At 33.7% G+C, this 17,777-nt stretch overlaps 1 protein-coding gene across 1 annotated transcript; it reads left to right on the forward strand.

The window, feature by feature from the left end:
* The first annotated feature begins 127 nt into the window (after window positions 1-127).
* LOC131954554 (uncharacterized) lies at window positions 128-11,742 on the forward strand. Its single transcript, XM_059318319.1, has 11 exons — window positions 128-196; window positions 3,999-4,089; window positions 4,202-4,349; window positions 4,641-4,697; window positions 5,555-5,617; window positions 6,395-6,466; window positions 7,375-7,423; window positions 8,633-8,697; window positions 9,545-9,604; window positions 9,710-9,764; window positions 9,924-11,742. The coding sequence occupies exons 1-11, from the start codon at window positions 154-156 to the stop codon at window positions 9,992-9,994; spliced, it is 774 nt and encodes a 257-aa protein (XP_059174302.1). The 5' UTR covers window positions 128-153; the 3' UTR covers window positions 9,995-11,742.
* The last annotated feature ends 6,035 nt before the right edge of the window (window positions 11,743-17,777 follow it).

The following is a 17,777-nucleotide window of genomic DNA, read 5'->3' on the forward strand; positions in this document are numbered from 1 at the left end:
CAGAATAGGTATAGTATAAATACTTAATAAAATAATTTGAAGTTCTTATTTGATTTTTACCAGGGTAGATAACAACTATCGACAGACTGACATTTACCCCCACAGTAGATCTAATAGCTTCCCTTGATAGCATTTGCTTGTTTCAAAACCAAAATGGCTGAACCGAGCGTGGAAGAATTAAAGAAAGCAATAAAACGTATGAAGCCTTTTCTTTTACTTATAATCCTATGTAATTTTGAATAACTATCTTTTCCAAAGAATAAGAACAAAATGAACCTACGAATGCAAAGTTTTGTAGGATGGATCACGGTCAAATCTAGTCTAGATTCTAGATCTACAACATTGCTGCTTGCAGAGCACTGCTGGTGACTGAGTGCAGTGCTTGGTGTGTGTGTGTGTGTGTTCAAGTTGTTGATGTGTGTGTTTGAGAAGTGACTTGTGTGAAAATGTCGACTAGATCTAGATTCTAGATGTATTATCTCTGTGTGATAGATCTAGACTCTAGATCTAAATTCTAGATCTGGTAGATCTTGATTACAAAAGAATTTTTAATTTTAAAACATCAAAAAGATGGCTTTTACTTTTTTCATTGTTGTTTCCGTATTATTTCACAGTATTTTAATTTGACAGGAAACATCCAGTTCCCAAAAGGCAGACTTCTTTACTATTTTTAGTATTGCTCGCTAACCTGGTATCCACACCAGATGCGGACGCATGACTGATGACTTAGACTGTCTTAGACTTAAGACAATTTTTTCGTCTTAGTTCCAGTGACCTTCGCTGCATAGAGTTACTTTAAAAATGTTTTCCATATGCAAAATGGCGGATTTTTGTGTTATAAAAACAAACTTATAGAGGCTATGGCAGGAGGGGTATATCTAGATCTATTTGCCAGAAAACCATTTTAAAATTTGGTTTGGAGAATGAAGGCTAAATTAAAAAGTTGTTTTCATTAAAATCAATAGAACTTTTAAAATATCAACGGAGTAGGTACAAAAATGAGCTAATAGGTGAAGCATTATTAGATTTATCAGTCTATGAAACTGGCGCTCAAATCACAACCAAAATTTTTTAATTTTTTTAAAAACCACATGACCCCCATTTTGTTGATCACTAGTAAGAAACTCTGGTGCATAGTCAGTTAGAAAATCGAAACGATTCATGGCTTGCCATGGCTTCAAACATAGGAGTGATATAACAAGTCATAGATGTAATAGAAAGGTGTGTCGTGCCATGTCATTGTCTGTGAGTGACAAAAATATTAAATTAAATATTTAGTTTACAACTAGCTAAAAACCACTAAATTAGTGCCTAATGGATTAAATATGGATGCCTATTATTCAATTGAAAATTGATTAAATCTTAGATTCAGTGAGAATATCTACTACTAAGTTAGTTTACTGGTAGTGGTAGTGCTAGTTGACTAAACTACTCATATGGTTCGCTAATGACAATGCTAACCCAAACCATAGTCCTACCATATATGCCTAACTCTAATTTACAACAATAAACAGTCAACATTACAATACTACTAACTACATAAGACTTCTTTTTTTGGAAGAGTATTTTTGGACATCTATCCTCTAGTATCCTTTGTTGTCAACAATAGAGGAATTAAACAAGCTAAAAATTAATTATAATAGCACCAGACATTTACAAAACATTGAAAATGTATGTTAAACACATCTCAAATGCTGTGTAGTCTAAAAATCCTCAAAATGTACTATATCAACAACATAATTGCACAGAGGTGTCACAAAAGCATAAACTTATTTATAGGTATGTTAAACTTAACAGAATATGCTAGTTAATAGCTTTTTTCGATAATTATTCTTGAAAAAAACCCGACAGACATTCAGTTCCAGAATTCCCTTCATGTTCAAAATTTAGGCTTTTACTTTTAGAAACACTCTGGATCCAAAAAATGTAACAGTTAGGCCTATATATATAGAAAACATTAAGCCTATTAGTAAAATATGTCTATAAACCAGTTTTTACTATAGATGTAGCATTATATGGCTTATTGTAACTTTAAAGTATTTTGTAACATTTATTGAATAACATTATTTAAATAGACTAGGTAAACCAGGTGTTAAGTTAAAGAACATTAAGCCTAATAAAACCTTATTAGAATTGGTAATGAACAGAATGTATAACTAGAACTCATGGTCCACAAATAAATTTAAATGATAGACGCAGTCTGAAATTTTAGGACGTCCTGCTCTTTTAAAAAAAATTCCTGGAATTTAAAATTTTCTCCTGAAATTTTGTAGACTGTTTAGAAATTTTACTAACATCGAAATTTAATGCCCCTTTTTTGTGCATTATATCATTCACATATTTTAGCAACTAAAGCTTTTATGAAAGAAAGCAGATTAGTTTTATTTTTTTATTTTCCATGCATAAGGGTTTTTTATATTTGTTTTTTTAACTTTCATATGAAAAGAGCAGCATGCAATAATGATACTTTGGCGTCATTGAAATGAAAATGCAGATTTCCATCAACTTTTATAGGGAATAAAAATTGTAGGTTCTTATTTCAAAGCATATATTTTAATATCAGTTTAGTGAAATTGATCTAATTAACATAATTTTAAGCTGTTTGGGATTTTATGTAGAATCCAGTGGTGCTATGTTTAAAGTACCTCATGATTACATAATCAGCTAATCTCATAGGTGATGTTATCCCTTTCCCCTAAATTTTTAGAGCATTTGATAACTGATAATTCATGTGATAAATTTATTTTTTCTATAATTTTCAACACCTTTTAGCTATATGATAAAATATTCTGCAGCTAAGGATTGTATTTAAAATAGTCCTTCATTGTTACATAACTATCTTATCTCAGGTTATGTAATCCTGTAATCCCACCCTTTGCTAAAAATTACCATATAATTTTAAAAATCACATATGCTCTTCTTTAGTTAGCTTCAAATAAATACTAATAAGGCTAAACAAAACTTTTATTGTTTTTTTTTTAAGAGACAACAATTTAACAATTTATTAAAAATGTTTAATCAATGTGTAATCTTCTATTATAATTCTATTCTAAGCCTATAGGCCAATTTCTTTCTACTGTTTCTTTTTTGATAATAAATATGCTTTGAATTATTATACAGAAGCAAAATGATTCACTCAATAATATTTTATGTTGGTAAAGTAATTATAGTATCAGATTTTAATCATTGATTTCACCCAGATGTACTGGAGAATACTGTTCTACTAATTTGACATATTATTAATCAAGTTAATTAAAAAGTAGTTGTTGTCTAATTATATGTATTCAGTCTCTGGAACACTTGGATTACCAATAAATAGAAATGGGGTTAGCAGGGGAGGATGCACTCCCCAAGATATTGTACACAGTGGAATTCTGAATTAAAAAAATTAGTTTGATGGGAAATGGCCAGCATTAACTCACTAATGACTAGTGCTCAGCATGGAGGGGAGGCTTGTTGAGCAAAATTTATTCAAAATGCCCTTGAAGGCTTGGAAAAGAAAAAAGCAGCCATTGTAAATTCATTTAATTTGCAGCAACTTCATTTTTTTTGGGTGTCTTTTCATTGGAATTCTACTCACATTAGAGTAGATGTAAAAAGACACAGTGCAAACTAATTATTTAAAAAATGGTAAAAGATCAAAAGTATAATTTTTACATTACCTGGCACCATTAATTTTTATGTATCATATAAAGTTACAAAGTGTAAAATAAACTTTTTGGTTTAGTAAATCACTGCAAGTTTAGAAAGTTAAATAAATAATAAAAAAAATTTACCATTTTTATATACTTAATAAAGTTACAAAATGTTAAATAAAGCCTTGGGATTTAATGCATTTCTAGAAAGTAATGAACTATGTTTTTTTTTTAATGTCAATGTTTGTTTTTTAAGTGATAGCTTGTTACTGTTGAATAGCATTGTGGCAAGTTGAATGTTAGTATAAAATCATCTTTTGGTAGGGCATTGTAGATATGAGTTAATCTGTTCTTCTATTTTAGGCATCCTTAGCGGAGCAGACTTGGATAGTCTGTCTGCTAAAAAGGTCAGAAAATCTTTAGAGGAAGAGTTTGAAACAGATTTCTCAAGCAGGTATTAAACTTTTTTCACATAAATATTTTATGTAATATTTGATTTTTACCACAAACCTAGTTACATATCTGCATAAATAGTAAAAATAAAAAAATTATTTATACTTTCTCAGAAAAAAAGAGATAGATAAATTAGTAATGAAAATGATAGAAGAAGATGATAATGAAGAAGATGAAAAGGATGAACCAAAGAAAAAAAATTCAGATGATGAAGATGATGATGAAAATGGGGTTGAAAGTGATGCCAACTCAGAAGATGAAGTAAGTTTTATTGTGATTTTAAAACTGTTTGAATAAGTAGATCAAATTAAATGTAACTGTTGTTTTTAATATTTGCATACATTATTGCTTGATTAATATTTGAAAAAGTAAAAAAATGTACAAAAAATTCTAAATATATCATATATTATGTAAATCTATTGTTTTTGCTCTTACACTAGTTACAGTAGTTATGTTACATTTTTTAAAGTTGGAATTTTTTGTTTTTCTGAATGAATCTTACCAAAACAGTAATATGGTAAAATTATATTTTTCTCTAATATCATCATGTAGGTTCCAAAAAAGAAAGCCAAGAAGTCAGCACCCACCACATCCAGTGCCAAACAAAAGGTATGGTCATAAAACACTTCTGTAACTGAGCTGCTTTAGATACATCTTTTAAAAGTATTTAACCATTAATGTCCCATTCATTCTACCAAAACTCCACCCATGACGGCCCAATGTAAGGAGCATAACTCTGTATGATCAAGTGAATAGTTTCACAAAATATTTGTTTTTGTCTAAATGAAATTGAAAATTAAGATAAAAAGTACTGCTTAGTGTTGGGAATAAACCTGGCTTTCCAACAGTATTAAATAGAATATATTATATTCGGTAAAAGTACAGTATAAAAATAAAAAATGTCGGAGAAAATTCAAAACAGGTCATTTTTGGTAGCCAACTTTATTTATTTTTGTCTAAACAACTATGCATCGAATTTAACAGTTAAATATCAATTTGGTTACGTTTAAGATATATAATTCATAAAATACATGCCTAGATACGTTTAGAGGCATTATTTTGTTTTATTTTTAATATTAAATCTACTAAAAATAGGACAGATGAATCTAAAATTTCGAGATGGAAAGAAACTATTATTTTTTATCTTTCAAAAGCGCCATTGAAATTACAAGACCGGAAAAGGATGCTGCAAGTATCCGACTTCCTGTTTAGTTAAAAATTAGGATTTGTAGGCCAAATTTTAATGAAACAAATTTAATTTTTCTATGCGTAATGTAAGCGGGCGGCAGCGGGCGTTACGGGACATTAACGGTGTCGGGCGGCAGCGGGCGTTACGGGACATTAATGGTTAAACAGTGAATTGTTTTGTTTACACAATGTCTGGTGAAAAAAAACAGAATTTGTGTCATTCCTACTTACCTAAACTGTTAATACATTTTATCTTGTGATTTATAATTTTTCAACAGAAAAGGAAATCAGCAACAAAGGCAGATGACAGTGAGGACCCAGTTATGTCAAGTATTAAACAGGTAGCTTTAAACTGCATTTATTGTCTTTAAAAATACAAAGATGATGATATGGGAATCAAAAGAAAATAACTATAAGAATAGTGTATTTGAAGTGAGTTATTTTTGCATTATTAATATAGTTAAAATACCAGTGAGATTTAAACAATTTTATTTGTATTGTTTGTTTATTTATAGAAATATGTATTTATTTGCATATACATTTTTTCTCAGTTTCTATTGATTTTGCTGAAATTGTAAATTTTGAAACAGCAGTAATTTTTAAAAATTCCACTGCTAATTTAAAAATTAGGTTGGTTAACTAATCAAGGAATGTGCCAAAACATTATTGTCTTAAAATGAAAAATAGCAAGTTTATCTGGGAATAGATAAGGCCAATTTTACCAGGTAAACTTGTTTCAAGTGATAAGCTTTCATTGCAGATAGGCTGGAAGTAACGCAATCTTTCTATTTAATAAAAGCCATTGCCAAATAGGCTGAAGTAATGCACTCAAAAAACTAAAAAATGCCTTACTGATAATTTAATTAAACATATTGTGTACTCAAATATGTTTCTCAGGTTTAGAGTACTTGTCTGCATCAATCAGAACTGTGCAGGTTTCAATTGTTAAATATAGTGGGTTGTTGGCATAGTAGCAACATTTCCTTGATTTAACATAAGTAAAATTATAGTGGGAGCAACTTTTCTTTACTTAACATTTTTTTACTTCTGTTATTGTTTTACAATCACAATACTGTAAGTTTATCTGTCAGAAACAAAAATTATGTATTTAAAAATAGATGGACGATGAAGATCTTGCCAAAAAACTTCAAGAAGAAGAAACAGGCCTGAGAAGAAGGAGAGCTGCAGCTGTAAGTCTTTAGTGACAGTTCACATGATCTCTTGTCATGACAGGATTTCTTATAATAATACACTATACACTAGTCCAAGTTTCTGCTTGTTGGTTTAGCTAGATCTCATTGCTGTTCAAATAAGCTAGATTTGTGCTAACCCAATACAATTATGGTATGCAGTCTGTATTACGTGCTTAACCCTTTACAGGGCATCAAAACTATTTTACTTCCCAATGGCCAGGCAAAAGATGACACATTTTTAACCACTACCTTTTTAAACAAAAATTATTTAAAATTAACCACCTAAATAATTAAATTAAATAAAGAGCATTATACACATAATTGGTCTGATTTTTATTATGTATGAGGTGAAATATCATAATAGTTTACTAATATTTACATAGATTACAGAAAAACGTAAACAAAACGCTACTTCTAAATGTTATTTCTATAAGAAATATGATTTAAATACTTTAAAAAAAAACTCAACATAGTCACTGGAGCTACTGGAGTCACTGTGTCAGTTACCTAATAAATAAAGCCCAATTTAATGGCAGAGGCATTTTAATTAGTTCACTAATTATATTGTCCAAAGTTTCGGGGAAAAAAATCTTTATTTTAGAAAAAATCATAGAAAATGAACCACTTTTGATAGTACAACAAGAAAACAACTTAAAAAATAATTATTTCCAGCTTCCGTAAATGCCTTCAAAATCTCGTTACCAACAAGACTTCATTTACTATGCTTAAATAAACATACTATCCATAGTTCGGGCAACCGCAGGCGCACCAGACTGTACTACACATACAAACTCTCGGTATCAGGTGGCGCATAGGACTGTAAAGGGTTAAATTTCTTTTCTAGAGCTTTAAACAAACATTGCAACCAGTTTGAACCAGTTTCTTATTCTCTTATATCTCTGCAGCCAAAACCAAGAAAAGAGAGGGAAAAAGACCCAGACAAGAAGAAGAAACGTATGTACCAACTATTGCATTCCTAAAATGTTTGTCTTGCTATACTAACATCTCTTTACCTGTAGTAGCCTTCATTTTATTTTAATTTCTTTCTTTAACAAAACTTAAAATTTTTGTTTTATAAGTTGATACATCTAATTACTGGTAAGGAGATCTATAAATCATGTTAGTTTTATTTTATCTCTGATATTATTTATTAAGCATTTTATTGTATCAATACAGTTTCATCTAAAATTGTAAAGCCTTAAAAATGTATATCGTCTTTTTATAGAGCCATAATTAATTTAAAAAATATTTACCATTCAAAACTGCAGCCTTGAGCAATAAAGATTTCAAAAGTTTTAATAGTAAATTATGTTAGGCAGACTACTTTTGAATTAAATTATATTTCAATAAATAAAACAAAGCATATTTAGTTGGCTGCAGTCTTAGTGAATTAGGTCTGAATCTGTATGTACTTGCTGCTTATGATGGTCTAGACAAGCTTTACGTGATCAAATGGTGTTTCTAGTCACTCATGGGAGCTTTTGGAAACTATATATATTTTTTATTGTAAAAAGCTTTAGAATTAAGTGCATGTTTATAATTTTTCTTGCTTATTTTTGTATGGTGAATGATGACCAACAAAAAATGTATGTTCTTTGTATAGATTATTCCTTATTTTCAGAATACTTGAATTTAGTAATTGCAGTTATGGAATTCAAATTTCACTGTAGAAGTTATCTTTAGCCTAAGTGTCACAGATGTCATTTATAAGAGTAGTACTTTTTGTACAACTTTCTAACAAATACATTTATGCTTTATAGCACATTCCCAGTTTATATTTATCCAAAGTTTTCATGTTAACATTTGTCTAGTCATTAATACAAATAATACAAAAAGTTGAAAAAGCATAATGTTAATGAAGATGACTTGAGATTTAACAAAAAAAAAACGCCTTTAAGTAATAAGCCACTGTTGCAATAATGGTTGAGCAAAATTAATTTTTATTCCACCTCAAAATATTTATCAAGTTTACTTAATTGAGCAATTCGATTATTATACTTATTGTTAGACCGCCCTCAACCACTTGAGTATGTTGCTTTAAATCTTGCACCAATCTTTGTAGTATATACCAACCTTTGTGATGTTGATCATAATTTAATTGTTTGAGGCTAGCCATAATGTGATAGCTTGTTTCACATTTATGTTTTTTGTTTCTCTAATCAGCATCGCTCTACAGTCGCCCATGCCATTTGTCTGATCAGTTAGCTGCTGTTGTGGGAAAAAATGAGGTTTGTTAGAGTGTTTCTGATTTCATGCTTGACACACCAGACACTCAACCCAATGTCTTTCTCCTTGAAGATGTTAAAAGCTTTTTATATATACCAGATTGAATGAAGTGGACATCTGTGTTACAGCATTTGTTTGATTCTTCTTGAAGAAGTTTTGTCTACTGTTTGCTTACCACATGTGATAACAGTTGACTTTAATTATAAATTAAGATCACTCACCATTGATAATATTCAAACTAACAGTAACAATAGGAATACAAACACCCACCAAATAATTTATAATTGTGTCAGCATTTCCATTAAAATGCTTGTACTGTTTTGCTTGTTTTCAGTGTATGTACCTTCTCATTGAGTGTCAGTTTTAATGGACAGAGAATGTTTAATATGTAATTTCAAAATTAGTAAACATTTGACAAGCAAGACTTACTTGATCATAAATAAATTTTGTATCCTTCAATTCACGTATAGAAATGATGTAACTGTAAAACAGCAATGTGCATATGTTATATAATCAGCTACATTAAAATCCATCTGATGTTCTTTTTAACATTAGTGAATGAAAACATGGTTTTGATCAAGTTCTGTCACAATGTATTGGTCATCATTCACTGTTTGATTTGTTGTCATTGAGCTTTTGTCAAATCTGGTCACCTTTGAGCTAATGCTGTCTTTTCATTTGTCATTCACACTGCTGCAGCTAAATCATTAACCTTTTAAACACCCAGGGACAAAATTAAAAGCAATTTATAAAACTTGTTGTAATTTCATTGTTCTGTTGAATTCAAAGCCCTTTTCTCTCGTTTAAAATATGTAACATGACATAGATATATTTCTGTTTTAATCTTAGATGCCAAGGCCGGACGTTGTGAAGACTTTGTGGTCTATAGTGAAGGAGAGGAATCTTCAGGTATGCATAAGTTGTCAGTATTATATGCGCTTGTGAAAAAATTAAGATGGGCTTCAGCAATTATATCTATAAACAAGACGTAAACTTGTATTTTTTCCCTTTCAGGATCCTAGTAACAAGCAATTTATGTTGTGTGACGAACAGATGGAAAATCTGTTTGGTAAGTACATTATTAAATTGTGCTAATCTGTCAAAATTAAAATAATTCATCATCACCAGACTGGTAGCTATGCTGTTTATGGTAGCTTGTTGTAATATTTCTCTGTTGGATGAATGAATTTGTTGGCAGAAAACCTAACACACATTCCTTCTATTTCAGGGTCAAAGAGAATAAAGCTGTTTGCAATGATGAAGTATTTAAAGAAACATATAACTGATATTCCTCGTTAAAGTTTTGTCAACTTGATGTTTTTAAATGTTTGATTAGAAACACCATGTATACATTGCACAGATTAACTAGCAGTTGTAAAAAAACATAGAGATTGTTTATAAGAATATACATTTTTGCTATCAAAACATTGTTGAGTAAATGGTTTTTGTTCAGTGAAAGCATTTATTAAACTGTTTTTATTAATAGACCCAATATCTGTGAGGATTTAATATTTCCTGAGGAAAAGCCAGAATAATTTGTAGATTGGATAAGAAAAGATGGGACTGTTGTCATGAATGGGTTATTGTAGCCTAAATTTCATGCCAATGGTGTAATTGTATATATTTTATGTAAGTACTAAATGCTTAGATATTTGTTTAGCCATTGTTTTTTATTTGACACATTTGTAAAAAAAATCATCAAAATCATTTAATAGTTTATGGGTCATAATTTTTGGTAAAGTTGAAAATTTCTTCTCATTAGAGTACAGTAAAAAAACACCACTGAATCTGTTGGTACTGTAATATTTTTTTAGTTAAATGCCAGAGATCTGAAGTATCAGAGCCAGATAATTGCAGGCAGGCCATTGAAGCATGTTGCAAGTGCCTCTCATTGCAGCAGATTGTTGCATTATCATTCTAAGCTTGCCATCTGCAGTTATTATATCTGAAATATAATACATACCTTGGTAAATGTTGTCCCAATTCAATTGTTTTATTTGTAAAAAAATATCTTTGTACTAAGGAATGACAGTTAGATTTGCACTTTATATTTACTATAGTAGTATGTTGAATATTTATTTTAAAAACACTGTAGTGCTTGCACAAGTTATGTCCCTTGTAATATTATAATTAAAAATGTTAACAGAAAAAGGGAAGAAAAATTTGTAAGTGATTTCCTTACTAAATTTTATTTTGAACTAAGACTTATGTATTGTATGTAAATGGCTTCAAAGATTTATTACATATCTGTTTTTTGTAATGTTATTTGTTTTGTGTAGCTTGTGTTCAAATTTAAAGTGAAATCATTTAGATTTATGTTTGATGGGCCCTGTCGGTCAGACTGGTCTTGTTGGATGGGCCCTGTTGGTCAGACTGGTCTTGTTGGATGGGCCCTGTTGGTCAGACTGGTCTTGTTGGATGGGCCCTGTTGGTCAGACTGGTGATGTTGGATGGGCCCTGTCAGACTGGTGATGTTGGATGGGCCCTGTTGGTCAGACTGGTGATGTTGGATGGGCCCTGTTGGTCAGACTGGTGATGTTGGATGGGCCCTGTTTATCAGACTGGTCTTGTTGGATGGGCCCTGTTGGTCAGACTGGTGATGTTGGATGGGCCCTGTTTATCAGACTGGTCTTGTTGGATGGGCCCTGTTGGTCAGACTGGTGATTTTGGATGGGCCCTGTTGGTCAGACTGGTGATGTTGGATGGGCCCTGTCAGACTGGTGATGTTGGATGGGCCCTGTCGGACAGACTGGTGATGTTGGATGGGCCCTGTTGGTCAGACTGGTGATGTTGGATGGGCCCTGTCAGACAGACTTGTTGTTGCTCTGTTTTTCTTGGTAACTAAACATTTATTTGGCAACACATATTTTATTGGTACTTTCATATTGTAACGTATTTAATATATTCAACTGCAAAATTCTTTTTGACCACAACATGAAGAAGTTGGTTGTCATTGTTTTCATTTGCTATTACACAAAAAATTAAAATAAATTGCTTTTGGTAATTTTTTTAAATGTTTGTCAATTAAAATATTTTCTGTAAAAATTTCTTTGTTCTCTTGTCAAATTTTTTTTGGTGCTGATTTTGCTTCCTACATAAAATTGTCAGCACATATCTGTTTTACCACTTTGACTTCATTTTTAACCTTCCAGCTAGGTGTTCTTATATCATCAACCTATCTTCAAGTGGTTTGTACTTTCTAAACCCTTCTCCAAGTGAATGTTTGTATTTTCAAAACCCTTCAAGTGAATGTTTGTATTTTCATAACCCTTCAAGTGAATGTTTGAACTTTGTAAATCCTCCCAGTGACTGTTTGTACTTTCTAAACCCTCCCAGTGAATGTAAGTACTTTCTAAACACTTACCCAAGTGGATGTCCCCAACCCATCTTATGTAATATCTGAATGCTATTTTAAAAGTTTGTAGTGATTCACTGACTGTATTTTGGCTTAAAGAAACACATTTAAGTGGTAACTTGAGATGGCATGAATTAATTTAAATGCTAGGATGTGTGGCCAGTTGCATTTGGTGATATTAAAAGTGAGAAGTATATGTCTACAACAATACTGGGGAAAATGATGTGTTCATGGATTTATCAATGTTCTTTGAAAAAATATGAAGATGGTATTTTGTTTTTACATTTGAACTTTAAAAAACCCACTAGATTATACTCAATGTATCGTGCAGATGTAATTGCGTTTCGTTTAAAGCAGTAGGCTGCAGTTAGGTTTAATTTTGATGCTACGTGCTGCAACAACGCTGCTCTCCCCTGTTTTTTTTTTTTTTTTACTGTATACGCTCTAAATAACAACGCACATGATTGGCCAGGAACTAGGTTACGAGAATAGATTGTGACCTTTACTACAAAAGGTCAATCAGCTGGATAGGTAAACAAGTGGTTTAAAGGAAAAAACCGCGCCCTGAATAGTCTATAATATAAATTCCATATAGATCTAGATCTAATAATTGTTAATAGAAGCACAACTTATAAAATGGAATCAAAGATTACATTTGTAAGCCAACACCAACAACCTTTTGGCAGTATTTGTTCTAAGGGAAACAATCTAGTCAAAACGCGAAAATATATTGCCCCACTGCATTTTGTCGTGTAGTTGCATTATGGTCAGTAGGGCTACATTACAGTAGTTTATTTTCTATCGAGCTTTTTGGTTAGCGTTTAATACATAAGTTGCTATCAGGTCTAATGAAAAAGATCTCCACATAATTAATGAATACTAAACTTTTCTGTTGTTGTGGTAAAGAGATGATGAAATATTTTCCTCATAAAAATTCAAAAGATGATGAAATATATAAGCCTGTATAGATCTGTTATTTTTCCCCCACTGCTGCACTTTAAAGACGCAAACGCTCGCGAATGACGTTCAACATGACCTACTTTAACGACTGTTTTGATTAAGTGGTTACGCACGTTAGCTTTAGACCGCCTTTTCTTCCACACACGACTAGAAAAGAAAGTCGAAGCAGTTTTTACAGGAACATTTTGGGTTCTAAAAGATTTTAGATCAAGCTGAAGTATGGGAACTAGAGAATATAGAACATGGAGCAGGGGATGGGGGGGGGGGGGGGGGGAAGCGAATTTAGGATATAAGTAGCTGTTGTTAGTGTATTTAGGGTATGTGGTCAGTGTGATTAGGATATGTGGTGGTGTGGTCAGTATGTGAGGCTGCGAATTATTTGTTCAGCGTATGAGGTATTCTAAGTGAGTACATTGATGACATTTTGTGGCAAATATGAGTTGTAAACGAGACACAGAGCCTTGACTAGCGCGTGTCAACCCACTCCAGGGTTTTATTGAAGGGGCAAGCATGCGGCGTGACAGACGACACGTAGCTGCATGACTCATTCACTCAGCCTTTAATAGTACACAGCCTTTGTCCGTGGTCACATCAGTAGTTGACTGGACTCACCACCAGTGACCACTTTCCTTCACTGGAGAGTTCTGTCAATGTAAACTGAGGACGACTTATGGAGTTGGCATGCTTTACGTTTAACTCTCACAACAATGTAGGAGCTAGACCTTTTATGAAACGATTTAGTTGCTAGTTCGGCTATGTTTAGCGCTAATAAAAGCCAGCACGTTCAGAAAACCAAAACAACAGCCAATAAGCCTGGCAGTTACTTACAGTTAGTGTGTTAGTGATTGTGTGTTCAGAATGCGGCTGTGTTTAGATGGTCACTTGAATCAGGGGCGTATGAAGGGTTTTAGATATTAGGGGAGCGGCAAGTACAAAAACAAAAAGGGCGTCATGCATTTATATATATATATATATATATATATATATATATATATATGCATAACTATAACCGCCTTTGGCTACAAACAATGTAATAATTTATTACATTCTTTTTGAAGAACAAAACAGAATATAAAACAAAATACAAAACACAAAACAATACTACAAAATAAACACATCAAAACGGGATTTGTAACCTTGTAAAAGAAAATTTAACATTAATTAAAAGTTAATTAGGCCTATTTAAAAATATTTTTAAAGGGAGCGGGGAAAAAAAGCCAGGGGAGGTAACGACTCTGTTTAATACAATTCTGTATACATATTTAAATATGTCTTTCAAATTTTATTACATAAATTAGATATTACGATTTAAAATGTCAAATAAATGTTTATAATTAGCTGTTTGCTATGTATTATTTAATATATATATTAAAATAAAATAAATTTTTATGATAGAGCTTATGTGTTTAACCATGAAGAATGTTTATGAAAACCAAATTTATTAAGATAAACAACTTTCTGCAATTTTATTTTAATGCAAAAAGGGTGCTGAGCTCGATTTTACTACTAGATTTAGAATAAAAAAAAAAAAAAAAAAAAAAAAAAAAAAGATTTAGAATAGTGTTTCTTCCAGACCTTTTTCTTCGGGTTTGCACTTGAAATTTTCGGGGCACTGAAGTTCTCACCAGTTGCGTGACACCTGGTCTTATAATCCAAGATGTCTCCCACTCCCTTCAACAACTACTATTTATAATGATGTATTTAAACTTTTAGCAATGTGTCACACCAACCCTGTACCCAATGGGGGGGGGGTATATAGCTTTAATAAACCATTAAGTTAACTTAATCTCTTAATATTACCTTCATTTTACATTGGTGTCACCCCGGCATCCGCAGTGTTTCTTCCAGACATATCTTCGGGGGGAAGGGGGATGACTTCGCCCCCCCCCCCCTCGGAAATATTAGTCCGCCCCCCCCCCCCCCCGGAGAAAAAAGTCTGGAGGAAACAATGGGCATCCGGTCAATACCCCGTACCCACTACTGGGTTTTATGTGTTAATCTGGTGTCCTATACTGCTGGTAGGTAGCCAAGCAACATATTCAAGTATAGATGCATTTCATCTTTAGACCACACTCACACCCTTTAATAGCTTTAAATAACAATTAATAACATTGCTCCCCCCTCTCTTAAAATAACAATAATTCTAAAATAATAATTATATTTAAAAAGAGAAAATATTTGATCCTTCCACATATCGTTACTGGGCTAACTATGTAGTAAAATGCAAATTTCAAATTTAATCTTTGACGACTGCTAGAACTGTGCACATGCCGTATGCATGTGGGTAATGGTAAAAACACAATCCACAAACATATCCACAGCCTAAAAAAATTATAACCTTGGCTGCCGTTGTTAGCGTGATAGCAGCATTTTTGTACGCCAACTGAACTGAAACTGCGGTGAAAGTGAAAGAAGTTAGAAAACAAAATCATCATGACCTTTGAACTTTGTATTCTTTGATACCCGAAGTAAAAATATAATTTTTAATCGATCACCGGTACCAGCTTTATTTATGTAAGTTCAAAGCTTAAGTAAATTTAGTTTTTAACTTAAGCTTTGAGCTAACATAAACAGTTACTTTACGTTAGATCTGATAAAGTTAATCGATTGAAAATTCTTTAAAATGCATAGCACGACAGAAGCCGATTTTGGACTTGCATATGGCTACGACTTTAAACCATCGTATCGCGAAGCATTTTTAGGGGATTAATCTGGCATAACTTGACACTTGGCCATAGTACTGGTCTAGATATCCCATAATTACTCCAGAAGACCCCCAGTTACTCGAGCACACCTGGTCCAGATGACCCATAATTACTCCAGATGACCAATAGTTACTCCAGATGACCCATAGTTACTCCAGTACACCTGGTCCAGATGACCCATAGTTACTCTAGTACACCTGGTCCAGATGACCCATAGTTACTCCGGTACACCTGGTCCAGATGACCCATAGTTACTCCAGATGACCAATAGTTACTCCAGATGACCCATAGTTACTCCAGTACACCTGGTCCAGATGACCCATAGTTACTCCGGTACACCTGGTCCAGATGACCCATAGTTACTCCAGATGACCCATAGTTACTCTAGTACAACTGGTCCAGATGACCCATAGTTACTCCAGTACACCTGGTCCAATGACCCTCAGTTACCACAGTACACCTGGTCCAGATGGCCCAGTTACTCCAGATGACCCATAGTTACTTCAGTACAACTGGTCCAGATGACCCATAGTTACTCCAGATGACCCATAGTTACTTCAGTACAACTGGTCCAGATGACCCATAGTTACTCCAGCTGACCTATAGTTACTTCAGTACACCTGGTCCAGATGACTCATAGTTACTCCAGTACACCTAGTACAAATGACCCATAGTAACTCCAGATGACCCATAGTTACTCCAGATGACCCATAGTTACTCCAGTACACCTGGTCCAGATGACCCATAGTTACTCCAGATGACCCATAGTTACTCTAGTACAACTGGTCCAGATGACCCATAGTTACTCCAGATGACCCATAGTTACTCCAGTACACCTGGTCCAATGACCCTCAGTTACCACAGTATACCTGGTCCAGATGACCCAGTTACTCCAGTACACCTGGTCCAGATGACCCATAGTTACTCCAGATGACCCATAGCTACTCCAGTACAACTGGTCCAGATGACCCATAGTTACTCCAGATGACCCATAGTTACTTCAGTACAACTGGTACAGATGACCCATAGTTACTCCAGATGACCCATAGTTACTTCAGTACACCTGGTCCTGATGACCCATAGTTACTCCAGTACACCTAGTCCAAATGACCCATAGTTACTCCAGATGACCCATAGTTACTCTAGTACACCTGGTCTAGATGACCCATAGTTACTCCAGATGACCCATAGTTACTCTAGTACACCTGGTCCAGATGACCCATAGTTACTCCAGTACACCTGGTCCAGATGACCCATAGTTACTCCAGTACACCTGGTCCAGATGACCCATAGTTACTCCAGTACACCTGGTCCAGATGACCCATAGTTACTCCAGTACACCTGGTCCAGATGACCCATAGTTACTCCAGTACACCTGGTCCAGATGACCCATAGTTACTCCAGTACACCTGGTCCAGATGACTCATAGTTACTCCAGTACACCTAGTACAAATGACCCATAGTAACTCCAGATGACCCATAGTTACTCCAGATGACCCATAGTTACTCAGTACACCTGGTCCAGATGACCCATAGTTACTCCAGATGACCCATAGTTACTCTAGTACAACTGGTCCAGATGACCCATAGTTACTCCAGATGACCCATAGTTACTCCAGTACACCTGGTCCAATGACCCTCAGTTACCACAGTATACCTGGTCCAGATGACCCAGTTACTCCAGTACACCTGGTCCAGATGACCCATAATTACTCCAGATGACCCATAGCTACTCCAGTACAACTGGTCCAGATGACCCATAGTTACTCCAGATGACCCATAGTTACTTCAGTACAACTGGTACAGATGACCCAAAGTTACTCCAGATGACCCATAGTTACTTCAGTACACCTGGTCCTGATGACCCATAGTTACTCCAGTACACCTAGTCCAAATGACCCATAGTTACTCCAGATGACCCATAGTTACTCTAGTACACCTGGTCTAGATGACCCATAGTTACTCCAGATGACCCATAGTTACTCTAGTACACCTGGTCCAGATGACCCATAGTTACTCCAGTACACCTGGTCCAGATGACCCATAGTTACTCCAGTACACC

This window comes from Physella acuta, unplaced genomic scaffold (assembly GCF_028476545.2).
Source record: "Physella acuta isolate Inbredline_101_S28 unplaced genomic scaffold, ASM2847654v3 ptg001011l, whole genome shotgun sequence".
Taxonomy (NCBI): Eukaryota; Metazoa; Mollusca; class Gastropoda; family Physidae; genus Physella; species Physella acuta.

Bases quoted from the DNA above. Each gene is read 5' to 3' on its own strand.
- LOC131954554 (XM_059318319.1), top strand. From the start codon at position 154: ATGGCTGAACCGAGCGTGGAAGAATTAAAGAAAGCAATAAAAC. The intron at 197-3,998 runs GTATGAAGCCTT...CTTCTATTTTAG, and splicing joins ATTAAAGAAAGCAATAAAAC to GCATCCTTAGCGGAGCAGAC. The intron at 9,605-9,709 runs GTATGCATAAGT...TTTCCCTTTCAG, and splicing joins TGAAGGAGAGGAATCTTCAG to GATCCTAGTAACAAGCAATT.